This window comes from Gallus gallus, chromosome 3 (assembly GCF_016699485.2).
Source record: "Gallus gallus isolate bGalGal1 chromosome 3, bGalGal1.mat.broiler.GRCg7b, whole genome shotgun sequence".
Lineage (NCBI taxonomy): Eukaryota > Metazoa > Chordata > Aves > Galliformes > Phasianidae > Gallus > Gallus gallus.
Window position 1 is genome coordinate 8,392,787 of NC_052534.1, and position 16,426 is coordinate 8,409,212.

Below are 16,426 nucleotides of genomic sequence, written 5' to 3' on the forward strand. Positions count from 1 at the left end.
GAGCACCTGGAGGCACGGGCATGGCTCTGTCTCATTCAGAGGAGAGTGCAGTTTCTAGTCATGCCTCTGTGACTCATCGCTGGGGCCAACTGTGGCTTCCTGGTGAGAGGAAGGTCAGTGAAATGCCTTTATAATCTCTGCAAAAAAGGATAATTGGGAAGGTGCGACCTATCTTGGCAGGATGTTGAGGATAAAGGAATCGATCCAGTTACTCCGTTCCTAGTAGCTGAGTTAGAAATTGGAACTGTGACCTGTGTGTAGACTGTTAAGGGCCATGGAAGACTTACTTTCACTCACATGAGCTGAGCATTCAGCTCAAGCTGGCCGAATCCAAGAGGAAAATGCAAAGAACTGAAAACTGCGGAAGTCCTACAGTTCTGCCTTCACATGACAGAAATCGGACCTGCAAAAGCAGAAAAATAACCTACTATAAACCATCTGAGGGAATTTTTAGAGCATTTCCTGTGCCTAACACACCACTTTTCTGCAGTAATTGCCATCTCTCTTGTGGGAGACTCACCAGCATGTGGTGCTCAAGCAGAGGGAGACAGCAGTCCAGCAGAATTTGAAGAAGGCAGGTTTGAGGACTGGGCTCCCAACCCACAGACATGCACATCCATGTGAATGTCCACAGGAGTAAAAGAAGAGGCTGAATGGAAAGTCAAGAGCATATAGCTTGTGTGTATTCCAGTATTCTTCCAGTCTTGCTCATCTAAGAAAAGGAAGCCCAAACCCCAGAGTATTACTGAAAGCTAAAAGTGAATGGCTGGAATTCACACGTTAAGCAAGTCAATCTAATGGACTGCAAAGCAAGAAGAGCTTGCAAGAAGCGGAAAGAGGGCATGTACCCAGCCCAGCATTGGCTGGGAAAACACCGTCATAGAATGGCCTGAGTTGAAAAGGACCACAAGAATCACCTAGCTTCACCCCCCTGCTATGTGCAGGGTCGCCAACCAGCAGACCAGGCTGCCCAGAGCCACATCCAGCCTGGCCTCGAATGCCTCCAGGGATGGGGCATCCACAGCCTCCTTGGGCACAGGATGGGCTTTGCGTTTGCACACCTGTACGGGGCTGAATGCAGCACAGAAGCGCCTTCCTGTATGGGATGCATTATGTAACTCTTCATGTGACAGCTGCCCTGAAGTTCCTCCTTCAGCTCCTCTGCGCAGAAAGATCTTGTTTCTTTTCTAGCACTGCGCCTGCAATTACACTCTTTAGCGCTACAATTATGGGGGAATTACTCGGTGGTTCTGCTCCAGAGTATCTGTATATTAACATTAATTTGATATAAGCAGAAGAATAACCACATGACAGAATAATTGCACCCTAATGATTATATAGTCGAAGTACCTAGATTATAAAAATATACATGCATTAAGTATCAAACTAAAGAGATAATAAGAAGTCATTAATTCATGCAGGCAACTTCCAGAAATATGAATGAGCTATGATTAGCTATCCTAAGGCACAGCTCTAACGTAATTACAGCCATTTTATTGTATTTAATAGAGGTAAAAATAAGGGAAATTGGTACATGAACCTTTCTCAAGGCTGTTGTTTTCATTCTGAAACGGAACGGTTCCGTTCAATTCTTCACAATGACTTCTGCGGTGCGATTCCTTCCCCTCACCTCTCTCTTTTATTTTTCTCAACAGAAGGAACGTACCCAGGGCTGCTGGGGAGACCTCGGCTCGTATGGAGGTAAGGAGGGAGGGAGGGAATCCGGGAACGGAAAGAAGGATGGGAGCAAAGAGGGAAGGGAGACAGACGGGCAGCGCTATCCCTCACTGCCTGTCCGGAGAGAGAAAGCGGAGGGGGCGGGAGCCCGGAGCCCGCAGCCTCCCACCGCGCGCGGGTACCGGCCCCGGGGCGCGGCCCACGCGGGGGCGCGGCGGCGGCGGCGGCTCGGTCCCCAGCCCCGCCCGTCCCGGGGCGCTGCAGCCCGCCCGGGCGCGCTTTCCCATTTTCTCTCAATGGGCGCCGGGCGCGCCCCCGCCTCTCCGGCCCCGCCCCCTTTATTTGCATAATGACGGCTGCCCGAGCCGCCATTGGCTGTTGGCGGGCGGGCTCGAGCGTGACGTCAGCGCTCGCCGGGTAATGCCCGCGTTGTGGCGGGTAGTTGGAGCCGGCAAAGCCCGCGCAGCAGCGGCTCCGGGCGAACCGGCCCCGCGCCAGCGCCGCTCCTCGGCCATCGCTCCCGCGGGCTGCCGGCCGGCCGGGCGGGTGATGGCGGGGGGCCGGCTGTCCGCCCGTCTCCTGGCCGCCGCCTGCCTCGCCCTCAGCTTAGCCCCGGGGGCGGCGGGGCCGCGGGACGGCCCCGGCTTGTCGCGGCTGCAAAGGAGGAGTCTGGCGGTGGACTTCGTCGTGCCCTCGCTGTTCCGCGCCTACGTGCGGGACCTGCTGCTGGGGCCGCCGGGCCGCGCCTCGGCGACGGGCCGCCTGCTGCTGGACTGCGCGCCTCTGCTCCGCGCCGCCCCAGGAGGGCCCTCCCAGCCGCCGCCGGCCGCGCCGCTCGTCCACCCCGGCGGCCCCTCCGCGGGCGGGCGGCGGCTGCGGCGCGCCAAGCAGCTGGTGCTGGAGGTGGGCGAGGGCAGCCTGCGGGACGGCTGCGCCGCCGGGGCGCGCCTGGAGTTCGACCTCAGCGAGCCGTTCGCCGGCTGGCTCCGCGCCGGAGACGGGCGGCTGCGGGTGCGGGTGATGCCCGAGCGCCGCGGAGCCGTTCCGGGCGGCGAGCGAGGGCTCTCGGCGGCCATCCGAGCCGCCCGCCCCCGCCTCCTCCTCCACGTCTCGGCGGCAGGTGAGCCGGGCGCTGCATGCCGGGCACTGCCAGCTCCCCCCGCCGGCCGCGGCTTCCCTTTGCGGCTCGTCCTTGCCGCCCAACGTACCGACGGGATGGGGGGCCAGGAGGGCTGCTTAGGGAGCGCCGAGGGGTTTATATACAGTGCGGGCGTTGAGCCAGGCAGCCGCAAGTGGGACCCGAAGGTGGAAGTGTCGTTAGCTTCAGGAGAGCAAGGTCAGGCTGTCTGACGCTCCCCGTCCTTTTTTAGGGTGTGTTCTTTACTCAAAGGGCTGCGAGGGATTCCCAAGGTTATGTGCGGGCGAACCTCGGGGAACGGCGGAAGCATTCCAAAGCTGAGCGTGACGGTCAGAGTGATACACGAATACTATTCGGCATTGCTGTCAGCGTTATTACCCTTTTCTAAACATACGGTGGGTGACAGGCAAACGTGAAAGAAAGCTGTTCTCTCCCAGCTTTTTTTTTTTTTTCAGCTGAGCGAGAGTTAATTTTCTTCCTTGAAGCTGAGAGGGTGCCGTGTTTTGGATGTAGGATGAGAATAATGTTAACACACGGTTGCTTCAGTTATTGCTGAGCAGAGCCGAGGACTTCCCAGCTTCTCACGCTGCCCTGCAGGCAGGCAGGGGCTGAGGGGCACGGGGAGCCGGGAGGGGACAGCACCGGCACAGCTCCCTCATGCCGGTCCCAGGGATGTCCTTACCATGTGGTGTCATGCTGAGCAATAACACCGGGGTAACGCTGGGGGGCTGCTGCTGCTCAGGGACTGGCTGGGCATCAGTTGGCTGATGGTGAGCAATTGTGCTGTGCATCACTCATTCGGTACTTTTCTTGCTATTTTAAATTATTTTTTTCTTTGTTATTAACCTGTCATTATCTCAACCCGTCAGTGACTGCACTTTTCAGTTTCCTCTTCCATCCCACTGTGTGTGGATGACAATTGAGTGTTGAGCTGTTGGTCAAGTTCAGCCACAGTGAGCTGGCACTGAGTTGATTCCTGTCCCTTTTAATACCACAGATGGTACTTGGTGGACTGTATCAGCTACAGTATAAGAAGCCACGTACCTGAGGGGGCTCACATAGCATTGGCATCTCTCTGAAGAAAGACCCTGGCTCATATTTTTAGTCCTGGTTGATAGGGATGTGAAGTCAAGGTAAGGGGCAGCTCCTCAATCCAATCCAAATCCTCAAATCCAATGTGTGATTTGGGCCAATGATCAGGAGAGACTTCCATCCTGCTTGTGCCTGGTACCTTTCACACAAGCTCTGATTCAGGCTCTCGTATAAAGGCTGTAATAGCGAGGGGGCTGCAGGACCGAATAACTTGTCACCATGAGCTCGGTTTGGTAGCTTCTATGAAGCTGTGGAGGCACCGGTGGTGTGTCCCTGAGTAGCCACTTAATGGACCACAAAACAAACCTACGTATGTTTGCAAGTGCTGAGAGAAGTCAGTGCTGGGTTTTGAATATGAAGTTGGAGCAACTGATTATTTTTTTTAATGTTCAACTGTAAAGCTGGGCCAGCAATGTGAGTAATTGCCAGTGGAACTCATCTCATTCCTTGCTACCTGCAGCTAAAATCAAAGCAGACCATCAGAAAGGTTTCTATGTGAATCAGTCTTATGCTTGGGGCTGAAGTGAGATGCCTGGCTTAGCCCTCCCTGGGCCGGTTTTGGCAGAGGTGAGATAGAGGGATCACCTGCTGTAAGGTGTCTGGGTGAGGCCAGTGCTCCCTCCCTGCCTTCTGCAGCTCTTGCCTCAATATGTTACCGTGAAAAATAGTTATGAAATAATAATAAAGATGCCCAAACACACCCTGCCTGCTCTTTTCTTTTTCTCTCTTTGGGAAATTCTTTAGGAGTAGCGGTTCCTTTGCCTCAAGGATCTCCCTCTTTGACAGTGGAGATGCAGCCTTAGCTTTTAATGCTAGTTCAGCTCCAGTGCCTTTAGCAGTGAGGGAGCTGGAGGGCAAGTAGCTGTCATCTTTGAGGATGAAGGTGTGGTTTTTAACCTGGGTGAAGGATATGAGAGAACAGGCACTGTGATGCTGTGAGCACAGCACGGAGCTTTAAGCAAAGTTCGTCAGGCTCTGGGTGTTGTCCTCGTTGTTGAGAAATCTGTTTTTGCTGAGGGATGAGCAGCAGTTAGCTCTGCCCAGTGAAATCATGCTGAAGGCAAGGCTCTGCTGCTTTTACTGCAATACAGCCTTGCAGAGTCCATTGCAGGGATGCAGGAATAGGAGGAGCAGAAGGAATGCAGAGCTCGGCTACCTATTTCACAGCAGTACCTTCTCCTAGCAGCTGTTCCTGACCTCCTGCAACAATTCCAGCTTCCTCCTGAATTCTGCACTGATGTTCCTGAAGTGCAATACTGCTATTAATTTCTGTCTGCTTTGCCAGTAATTAAACTGTAGCGTATTTATACCACGATAAGGCTTTGATCATAGGCTTTTAGCATGGAGTTGTGGAGGATGTTAAAAATCCATTCTTTTTGCGTGGTGAAGGTGCTGCCTATATGAACACCGCACATCACTGCCATCCTTAAATTTGCACCACGTAGCCCTGCTGACAGCAGGATGTGCTGACACAGTGATAGCAGCACGAGCAGCATCCACCAGCCCATAAGTGTGCAGATTCCAGCAATTATTATCACCATTGCAGCTAATTTGAACAGGGCTTAACTAAAGCCCTTCCTAAGGCAACTGAGCCTTTCCTACATTGCTTAAGCTAATTGGAAATGGATTTCAAACAACACAATCCTCCCATCAACACTGCAAAGAGGCTTTACTGATGTTGACACACTTAGTGGGTTTTTTTGGGTTGGTTTTTTTTTTTTCCTAAAAGTGCTGGAGATGCCCAGGATTGTAGTACTTCCCAGGAAAAAAAAAAATGTAATTACCTTGCTTAATTACTTTCATAAAATTATCCTCCCTGGGAATGGAGATTGAATGGTACATCAGGATGAGAAAAACCTGCAAGGAGCTGAATTCCCATTGAGTTTAAGGTTACAAAAGAGTCCTGTAAATAAAGCTGTATTGTTTTTAGCTGTTGTGCTCTGATACTGGCTGAGAGATATTTCACTGAAGTGAAGCCCTTCCCTTTTTAATAGCGTGTTTGTGTGGGGCATGAAGCAATTTGTCTCAGCGTGTTACCAAACACAGTTAGTAAAAGGTGTTCTTGTTGGAGTGCTGTTGTTTAACAGTCAAGCCATTGAGTTTGCAGGAATTTGTGCTCTACTATCCTGCAAATACTCTCAGTGCCTGATTGCTCCACACTTGCATGGGCTCCATAGAGATCCAGAGCCTATCTGTTCTAGCCCTGCAGAGGAGTTTGTGTTTCCTCATGTTAATGCCACAGGTAACCAAATCACTTACTGTAGTGTACCTGGACCACAAGCGTTGCTAAATACATCTTTGTTAAGTTTACTCAGGAAGTTTAATAAGCTGAAATGCCCATAAAATAACTTTCCATGAGACCTAATTGCTGCTTACATATGCAAAGGTGGGAAGCATGTGTTAAAAAGGGGCATAGAGGGATGAAAATGAGTCATTCCTCCCTCTAAAGGTCAGTGTACTTTAATTCATGAAATAGATTTAACGTTCCAATTTTGTTTCTTCAATAGCCATGCATAACTTCTTATCCTCTGGCTAGGGGAAATATTACTCCTGCACCGTGGCCTTCATCTCCAATTTTATTAACTTGAAACACATACTCTCCCTGAAACTGCATTCACTGCATACCACCGCTATTATAACACTGAGACAGTTCGGCTTTGCATCTTCAGGGTAGTGCTGCTGTGCACCTGAGCTCATCTGCAGGAGGAATTTCTTACATGAGATTAGAAAGAACTTCGGAGCAGAGGAGAATATGTTTTTGAGAGTGGATGTTTTGAAAATGAAAATCAGAGCTCTGAGCTGAAAGCTGTCTGTAGTAAAGTCTCAGCGTTTTCCACATGTTTCTGAGGCACCAGTGTTTGATCGGGGTCCAATGATTGTATTTTTCTGTTCTTGTTTGTTTTGTTTCTCTGCTTCCAAAGAACAGAGTTTGGAGTTGCGCCATGCAGAGCCGAAGGCTGTAAAAGGCTTCAGTCACTTTGCAGTTGCTCTCCATTGTTCTCTCATGTACAGTCGAGGGATTGGATCTGGTATGTGAGATGGGATCTTTCTCCTCTGGTAAATTAGGCAAAACTCAGTGAATAAGTCTGAATCATTGCAGCAGGGCTTCTGAATGGCTTCCATTTTAGTGCAAGTAGTTTTTGTATGTTCTGCTGGAGTTTTATGCCTTTCTTAGACACGCATTAGTGCAAACTGAGGTTTTCTTCTTCTACCCTTGGGTTGTTCTAGGTGTTAGAATACTGCATGCCGGTTACCAGTAGCTAAATTGCAGTGAATCCAGACTGTGCCTAGGAGCATCTTTCTCAGTCCTCCCTGCTCTAAGTATCGTGCCTATAGCACCTTCTTGTAGAACACCACTCCCTTGTGCTCTCCAGAAACATGGATTTAGCCAGTCTGCAGTGCCTCTTCTTGAAATGACGATGCCTCCTGGAAAGGAAGGAAGCCAATAGTGCTGGGTTTGGCTGGGCTGGTGGGCAGGACAGTCCCAGGTCTCTGTGCTGCCCTGCCCTGGTCCTTGCCAAGGCACTTACCTACATCACCAATGCCAGAGGAAACTCACAGCTCACAACTGTCTTAATGATGGTGCCTTGTTCACTGTGTACCTGCTGACCACAAATCACTTTGGGCTTTGCACGTTTGTCGGTGATGAGTTGGCAGATGATTTTAGAGATGCTGCTCAGTCTTTAAGTATTTCATGGAAAACGTATTGTGGTTGCTATTCCATGTGGTTCTGCTGGGAGTCATGTGGTGGTGCCCTCTTCAGTGGGAGGTGAGATTATGACACAGTATGGTTGGGATTTCCAGGTCTTTTTCATCTGCAAATTTCATTTGCTCTTAGGCATAACACATTGTTCTTATAGATATTCCTACTCATAAATTTATTCAGTAAAAGATCCATGAATAAACACCCAAAGGAGCACATTTATTGGGTTTATTTTTTTTATCATGTATGAAAATTTAGAGCAGATTTTAAAAAGATACCTTCTCTAATCTTGTTGTGCTTTAATTTCCTCATCCTTAAGTACAGAGAATAAATACCTACATCAAAGGAGTGCAGTAGGAAACTTTAATGCTTTGTTATACAAAGGTAGAAACACACTTCAGAATCAGAAGTGGTCTTGCGGTGTCTGAATTGTATTTGAATGTAATCTCATCATGGGGCTCACTGCATATCTTGCATATATAATCTGGGTTTGTGACAGCATTTGTGAATTAGTCTAAAGGTAATAGAGAAAGCGAGGGCAGCATTTAGCTCCTATACATTTCACAAATCTTAGAATCATAACTGAACTTTGTCATAGTCAAGAAAACACCACCTTCCCAATGTATCTGTGCTAACTTATTTGGGTTGATGGTGTTTTGGGAGTTCATCTTGAGATTTCTTCCCAAGCAGCAGTCAGGTTAAACACTGTACCTGGACACTTCCCAAGCATCTGCTTGTGCTACCCAGAACCTGGAGCACTGAGACTAGGACATTGATAAGGATACATCTAGCAGCAAGCAGCCCAAGTTGCCTGCTTTCCACATCTCTTTCTGCCCTCTGAGCCATAGCAGCTGTTTGCTGAGGAGCTGCTCAGCAGGGCCGCAGTGCTGAGCCAAGAAAAGTCTGTTCTGAAATGTGCCACATTTGTCTTGCTCCCCTAATTCAAAAAAAAACTTGGTTGGAGAAAAATGTCATGGAAGCATAAATGCAGATTTGATAAGTCTGACCTTTCTTTTCCTCTGAACAATGAATGTCAGAAAGCTTAAAATGACAAGCTGGAATCGCTAGAAGTTATTTATGTGTTTAAATATTTAGGCAAGAAACACATTCTGAGACTAAAGTCTAATTTACATGGGTACTGTGATTTATGACTGAGGCAGCCAAGTAGTTTCTTGGTTGTCACTGTACTGCTTAGCATGGCTACTCAGAAATATGCCATGACAGCACAGATAGGACTTAGATATCTCTGCTCTCAGAAGCTGTAAACTATGTCAGTGGTAGTGAAAGAGAATCGTCTTCACTTGTCCCTCCTGCAGGATGTGACACGTGGTTGAATTGTTCTAGCTGGATCCAGCAGATAGAGCTGGTGGTTTGCTACACAGACTCCAGGCTATTTTCTAACAACAGCCATTCTAAAGAAAATGGTAAACTGTTGCACAAAGATAGAATCAAGCATGGAAAAATAGGTGCTGAATGCCAAGTGATCCCTGTGATGTGAAAATATTCTATCAGTTAGTATTTTGCATTTGTTTTTACTTTTGCCACTGACCTTCAGTGTTTTACAAAGAGTTGTTGAGTCGTTGCGGGAATCGAGTTCTGCTTTGACTCTAATTCTGACTTAATTATCTTGCAATATTGGGTCTGCCGTTAGTGAATATAGCAGTGAGCGAGCGTGGAGGACGAGAGCATCACACAAGGAATTGGAGCCAGCAGAGGGCTTTAACATGAAATCCATCATTCTGTGGCACACACTTTGCTTAACAGGGGTAGTACTGATGGCTTCTAAACTCCACTGGGTGGAAGATGCTATTTTTGCAGATTACCATGACTTTCTAATAACTTCAATAAAGGCAGAAAAATACAGTTTGAACTCTTGAGGTTTCTAAGGAAAAACTACAACAGCCTCCCATATTGATTTACTTCCATGTCTGCAGAGCTAATCATAGTGCTGCTATTGCCTTCTAAGGGATAGCCAACTTCTGAAACTTAAAATGACAGTGCTTTTGCCTGATGTTACAAAAGATTGGATTTCTGGTTTCGTAAAAACTATGAGCCATGCTTTTGCCTGTTAAAACACTATCCATTCTTAAAGCCAGAATGGCAAACTTAGCTTTTCAGGGAAGGGAAAACCTCATGGATATGGTGTGAGAAGCTCTGTTTCTGATTTTCTGCTTAAGGTATTGGAAATAAATACAGAATGTGAGATTTTAGATTATCTGTAGCTTCAGTGATGTGCCGATTTCTTACACGATTACAAATGGCAGAAGTGTGATGCTAGGCCTGAACCTTTCATCTAGACCTTTCTACAAACGAGGGGTGTGCTCTCCACAAGCCTGCCTCTAGCAGCTCTTCCAATTAGTCTGCTGATTGCAGAAGTCTTTTAGTGGCCACCCAATGTTTATAGCAAGGCAGAGGAACTTTCCTGTTAAAACAGGTACATATGTGGAAATGGTTTGGACTTGGATGTCCACTGTAGCAATGCACTGTAAAGGAAGAGGTGTGGGCCCTTTCTGCAACCTTCTTACCATCTTCTCACTGACAAGCAGCTCTCTCCAGTCTCCTATCTTACAAAACTATATCTTGAAAGAAAACCACATCACTCTCTCTGAGTTATGAGCTGTGCAAAGGGAGAGATGATGGCTCTGTGGTGAGGTGATCAGGTGAAGACAAGAGAACGCTTGGTGGTGAGTGTGGCAAATGACATGGCCGTGTTTGGCTACTTGTACTATGTACTTCTTGACGTCTGTTAGGAAGAGGTAATACCTGTCTATACACATACTCAGTGATGTGCCCCAATAGACATTTTGGAACTGTTTATATTTTCCACGTCATGCTCTTTCCAGGACTTTTATGTCATTGGAGATTTCTTTCTAGCTGAGTTGTGAAAGCTTGCATCAGCTTTTATGAATGCAGTCACTGTAGTGCCTGTGATATGCAGCTGAATACCTGTTATTTCACCTGCTGGAAACCACAGAGCTCTACAAGGTGCAACAGACTTGTGATTTCAGTACGTACATTGGCATTTGCATGCTGTTTCTCCTGGCCCTTTAAGTACCAAGCTATCTCAGATGCATCAGAATGTATGGGCTTTTTATAGCCCCTTTCATCTTCTCAAAATTCTTTAAGCCTTATCACCCTACTGACATCTCTAAGCATTATTATATTTATTTTACAGAGAGACCGCAGAAACCAGAGATGGCAAAAGCAGTATTTGATTATGTTAGAATGCAAGTGTTGAATACAATTTTCTCATATAGAATGTACCAAACAGTGATGTTTCTTTCTGCTTCCCACGAAAGGCCAAGAAAGAGCACAAAATTAGAGCAGAGTGTCTTACTGGAAACACTGCAGCAATTATTGGCAAAGCAACCTGGAATCCTCTTTGCTTCAAACTGTTTGCAACATTTGTCTTTCAAATAAATTTATTGGGTTGTGGGTTTTTGTTTCATTTTGTTGTTTTAAAATGATTTTTGAGAGGATCCGTGATCTGCTGAGCAGCTCTCTGTCTTCAGGGATTGCCCTCTGGCCTTTCCACTCATAGGACAGCATGTGTCAGCGTTAGGGAGCATGATGCAATGGTTATTTCTGAGGGACAATTCATTACTGACACTAATTAAACTTGAAACTAATGAGAAGGGATTACTTTTCAAGGGTGAAGAGGAGGCCAGGATAGTTATTATAGGTTAATTATTCTTCTAAAAGACTTGGTTTAAATAACAATTTGTTTTATCAACTTTTTTTGTTTTACATCGTGCAAGAGGCTTGTTTGAAGAGGATTCAAAATATAATTACTGCATTGACCTCATCTTGCTCTTGATCAGTAATCTCCTTTCATCAGCAAAAGGTTAATCAAATCTTTAAGAGAAGGAATTCCTTGGCTTCTCTTTACGTAGACATTTCAGAATAGATTTCCCTGTACATATTTTCTATTACCGTTCTGCATGGTTTCCTTGGAGTACTTGTTCTATTTTTGAAATATGGAACTATTTCATAAAGCACTCCCAATTTAATGGTTACATGGCCAAATAAGTGCATTAAGGAGGTGGAGAGTGGATCTATAGTCAGGGCTGGCCCAAGCTTTGGCCCTGAAGTCACAACCTCTCTTTGTAAAGCACAAGAGCTTGCGGTTCTCCTGGGCAGTATCTCAGTTGACAGAGCAATGGGTTGTCCACATAATGGTTAGTATTTGCTTAGCAACCAAGGAAGAGAACAGATGAAGCTTGCTTTACTCAGGAGCAATAGGCTCTTGCTGGGAAGCACTATGGCTTTTTGGTAGGAGAGGGCAAACATTGGTCTGCTTTGCTTTTTCCCTGCTCTCTTGTCACATTCTTCTCAGCTCTTTGGAGAGATGAGATTCTTGCAGTTGTGTACTACAGAAAAAGAAGAAGAGAACTGGATTATTGATGATATTCTGATTGCAGAAAGTCAAATAAAATGTTTGTGGGCAAGGAGAATATGGGTCTTAATCAGCTGTAAGTGTTAGGGCAGCCCAAGTGCTCCATTTAGCAGCTGCCTGACACATTCTGGCCAAGGAACTGCTTTGCAGATGGGGAGCTCATGCATTAACGCGTGGACTAGAAAGGCAAATGGCTGTTTTTGAAGCTGATCAAGGTGCTGTGAGTAGCACAAGGGCTCAGATAAATGGTGGGAGGTTGCAGTTTAGAGAAACCCCTCAGTGTTGAGGTGATTTCACTACTAATTGCAGATTACAGTCTAAGGTGCATCACAACATCTCAAAGGAGCGATGTTCACCAGTCCTCAACTCAAGAAAAGAGTTGTGTCTTCCATCTGGGCGGAAGCATCATGTTCTCAAAGAAGAACATCTCCTGAATATCTATTTGTGCCACTAGATTCTGTCAAGGAGACAAAAACCAGCTCATTGGATTTTGGATAACATTTGAAGTGCCCAGTCCCTTTTGTTCTTAGAGTTTGAAATGACATGAAACACTGAGCTTTTGATCAACCTTCTTTCTCTGCTTTGCCAGCCGTATACTGTTCTTTATCTCCTGAAACAAGACAGCATTAAGTTTTAGGATTGATTCAATAACATTTTATGGATAATAATTATGGCTGATATTAAGCCTTCAGCAACCAGTCTGTATGGAGACTTAATATATTGAGGTTTATTACTTTTTTTTACGTCAATTGTAAAGCAGTGTCAACTATATGAAAAGAGGAAAAAAGAAATATCAATGAACTCTGCTTCTCTGCAGGGTGTTCGTGTGCTTGCCGCTTAATACTGCTAGCACAGTGGGAGTTTGCTGGTGGAAAGATTTTGTTTACAGAATCTGTTTGCGCAGCTGCAGAGGTGTGATGAATGAATGAGTAAACGAGTGAGTGCTGCAATCCTGTGCTGGGAAAGGGAATCCATTAATAGATAGCCCCTGGAAATCAATTGATCCTTCTTTTTCCTTTTAATAAGTGTGTGAAATCCAACTTTTTCAGATGTGCTGCTTAGAGAAGAGCTACGCAACTTCCTCTGAGACGTATGGAAGTTCTTGATGAAAATTCATTAGGTACCCCATATTAATGAGCTCAGTGGGTTTCTTTGTTTCCCAGAAGGTTACCAGATCTCCTCAGGACATAGCTGTATGTCATGACTGTTTATAGAGATGGTCCCAGAACCAAACTGAAGACCATGTTAAGCAGAAGGCGGCTCTAATAGCTTAAGTTCTGAAACGCCATTGGGTTAGGTAATATAAATGACAGTATGAGAGAAAGGAAACTTGTGTTAGTTTCTGTACAGGGTCAAGTTGTTATGTTGTATTGGCACTGAAAAAGTCACTTGAAAGACTCAGGGCTGGATTCTTGCTCAGCTGAGCCTTGTGATATCGGTTAATGCATGATAAACAGTAAATGTACTGTACTTATTGTTGCTTTTCTTTGCCTTGCTTCTCCTTATAACTTTCTGTGTAAGGAAATCTACCTTCCTGGTAAGTTCAAATAAGATGCTGTCTGTTTGTGTCCTTTTTGCCTTTTTGATGGGAAAGCAGAAGGGAATTCTAAAGTGCTTTGGGAGCTACATGGAGGCCTTTCTTTGACATCCCTAAATATATGAGTAATGGGGTGCTTAGAAACAATTTTATGTGTGATGGATGCTCAACAATAAGGAATCGCAAATTGTGGGCAGCAGAGCTTGGAGAGGAGAGCTGCTCAACAAGATTAATGGGAAGGGCGACCTTTAGTGTAATGAAAGACACAGCTCAGGCTTGAAAACAGACAATGACACACTAGATCGAGTCTTAAGGAGCTGGACGGTCAGGTTTCCTCTGTAGGCAGTACTGCTATGGTTTTGTAGAGCCTCTTCCTAGAAAACAGAACAGCCATGAAACAAATGCATTGTAATTCCTGCTTCAGCCACAGGAACCCACAGCTGTACACAGAGGGATCACATTATCTAAGGCACTGCCTGTCAAGCTGGTCGTAGGGATGTCAAAAGAAACCTTGAAATTTCTTCTGATGTAAGAAATGCAAGCAAATAAGGAGAAACAGGATGAGTCTAAAGTAGAATACAGATGAGCTTGAGCACTGTAGGATTTATTTTATTACCAAAATAAAATTCTTTTAAGTATCTTACTGAGCATTTGGTATAAGACTGAAGTCAGTGAGAGTCTCCTTGGATCTTATCTAGCCAGATTTTCCTGCAAGGGCAAAACCTCATGACCTTAGGCAAACCATGCAAATTAAAGGTAGTTAAAAACTAGGTCCCTTGTCAATTAATAAAATGCACCTTTACACGTTTATTAACTACTGGAAATATCATCAAGCTTAGAAGAGAACAAATGGATCAGTATTTTGATAGGTGATAATAATAATAATTAAAAAAAAACACAAAAAAAAGGTAAAAGTGTAGCTTGTTTTTCATTTTCAACTCACTGTAAGTTGCAAGCAGCCAGTAACGCTGAGCATCATGACTAAGGGGGTATGATTGTGGAGCAGAATTGGTAAACTTACTGGAACTGGGTACAGGATCATTGTTACGCCTGCCACTTTTATGATCTTTCTCTGACAAGGGTAATAGTGTGTGGAAATGAAGCCAGCAAACATGTAAAATACATCTAAATATAGAGGACAAAACAAGTAATAACTGGGCCAGTAATCAGATGCAGAATGCCTTATCTGTAACTACAGTGGCTTGAAATATGGCTGGTAGATAAACATTAAGAGGACCATGAAGCTGAGAATAAATAGAGCAATATCCTCAAAACGGTAAAGAGCTGAAGCATAAGACCCTGGAAAGACATTCAGGACATACTGCATAAGAAAGATCTCTAAAATTTGTCAAGCAGATGTGCAGCTGGTAAGTAGATGAGTCACCGGGACATTGACTGAAATGCTAGGAGAAATAAATTACAGAGGGTTGCATTAGTGTAACTGAAGACAGTATGTTACTTTGCACTGAAGTGTAGCATTCTGTGGAGAAAGCAATGACTGTCATCCTATGGAGTCACAGAATGGCTGAGGTTGGAAGAGACCTTAAAGGTTGTCTAGTTTCACCCCCCTGCTCTGGGCAGGGCTGCCACCCACTAGATCAGTCTAGAATGATCAAACTAAGTGGAGATATGCCACAGATTTATGCTGTAGCATATAGAGAGCAGGGGGTTCTCTTCCATGCAGTCGTAATTTCCAGGTTTCCTTGAAGGCCTTGAACTGAAGTTTGATGGGAGGCATAAGCCAACTGAAGTCAGTGGCATCTTCGGATTGTACACCTGCTTCACTCTCTTGCTCTCAGATACATGCAGACTGGACAGAAACCACCTTCCCTGTTCTTTGCTACCAGGCCATCTGCTGTTCATCACCAGACACAGCACACCAAAGTTTGGTTTCTTTTGTGGCAGAAGATTAAAAGTGTTTCCTTTCAGGCTTTTTTTTATTTTTATTTTTTAAAATAAGCACCTAGCTTAGGATGATGAGCAAAAAAAGATATTGTGGAAGATACTGTTGCTAAATTTAGCCACTAGAGTAGTGTTGTCCTTTCGCTGGCCAAACAAGCATGTGAGATGCTGAGAGCCCTTGCTCTTGAAGTCTTGTCATTGCACTGTGGACCTTTGGGCATAAACCGTTGCTCATGGGTGTTAGCAGTTAAACACATGCTGTTGTAGCCAGCTCTCAGACCTGTGGCATCCTCTGTCTGGGTTCTGAGTTGAATGAAGACAAGAGAGGTATATCATCCCAATAATGGGAATGAAGGACTAAAGCATCCTTGTGAATGCAAAGCAAAAAACATCAGCTCTCCAGAGCCCAGGAGGAAAGTACTTGTCTGTCTTATCATAATATGCCTAAATTAAAAGAAATGGAAAGTTCTGATAATCACCTTCTAAAAACTTTATATCCTTTGCTCATTAAGTGCTATCTCTCTGAAGACTTAGTCTCAGCTTTTTTTACCTTTACTTAATATGAAATTATGTTCGGTTTGTCCCCAAGGTACCATACAGTGCAAACAGACCATTTGTATCTCGTAACTGAGGGTAAGCACCCTTCCCCTTTCCCACCCTGACTGTGCTGTTGTGGTCACACCTTCTTGATACTTCTATATGGTATTCCAGACCTCAAACTAAGAAGGTCAGTAAATTTGCCCCTTTTATGCCTCATGGTAAAAGTTCTAAGTATCTGATACTGACATTATTTCCAGTAACCTTTTGTCACTGAAAAGTGTGGAAATAAGGTGGTTTTTATTATTTTTTTTCTTTTTTTCCCAATAGATTAAAAGGATTGGAAGGGGGAAAAAAGGTATCATCTGCAGACTTGCTGAGGGTTCACTTGATCCCTCTTTTGATGCTACTGATAGAGATGTTAAAGAGCACAAGTTCCTGCCT

At 45.2% G+C, this 16,426-nt stretch overlaps 1 protein-coding gene across 1 annotated transcript in view; it reads left to right on the top strand.

Moving 5' to 3' along the window:
- The first annotated feature begins 2,082 nt into the window (after positions 1 to 2,082).
- The window catches only part of LOC124416957 (ALK tyrosine kinase receptor-like), a 251,107-nt gene continuing 236,763 nt past the window's right edge, over positions 2,083 to 16,426 (top strand). Inside the window, exon 1 of the mRNA XM_046939073.1 lies at positions 2,083 to 2,797. Coding sequence (XP_046795029.1) covers positions 2,098 to 2,797 — 700 coding nt within the window. The 5' untranslated portion in view covers positions 2,083 to 2,097. The remainder of the gene's footprint in view (positions 2,798 to 16,426) is intronic.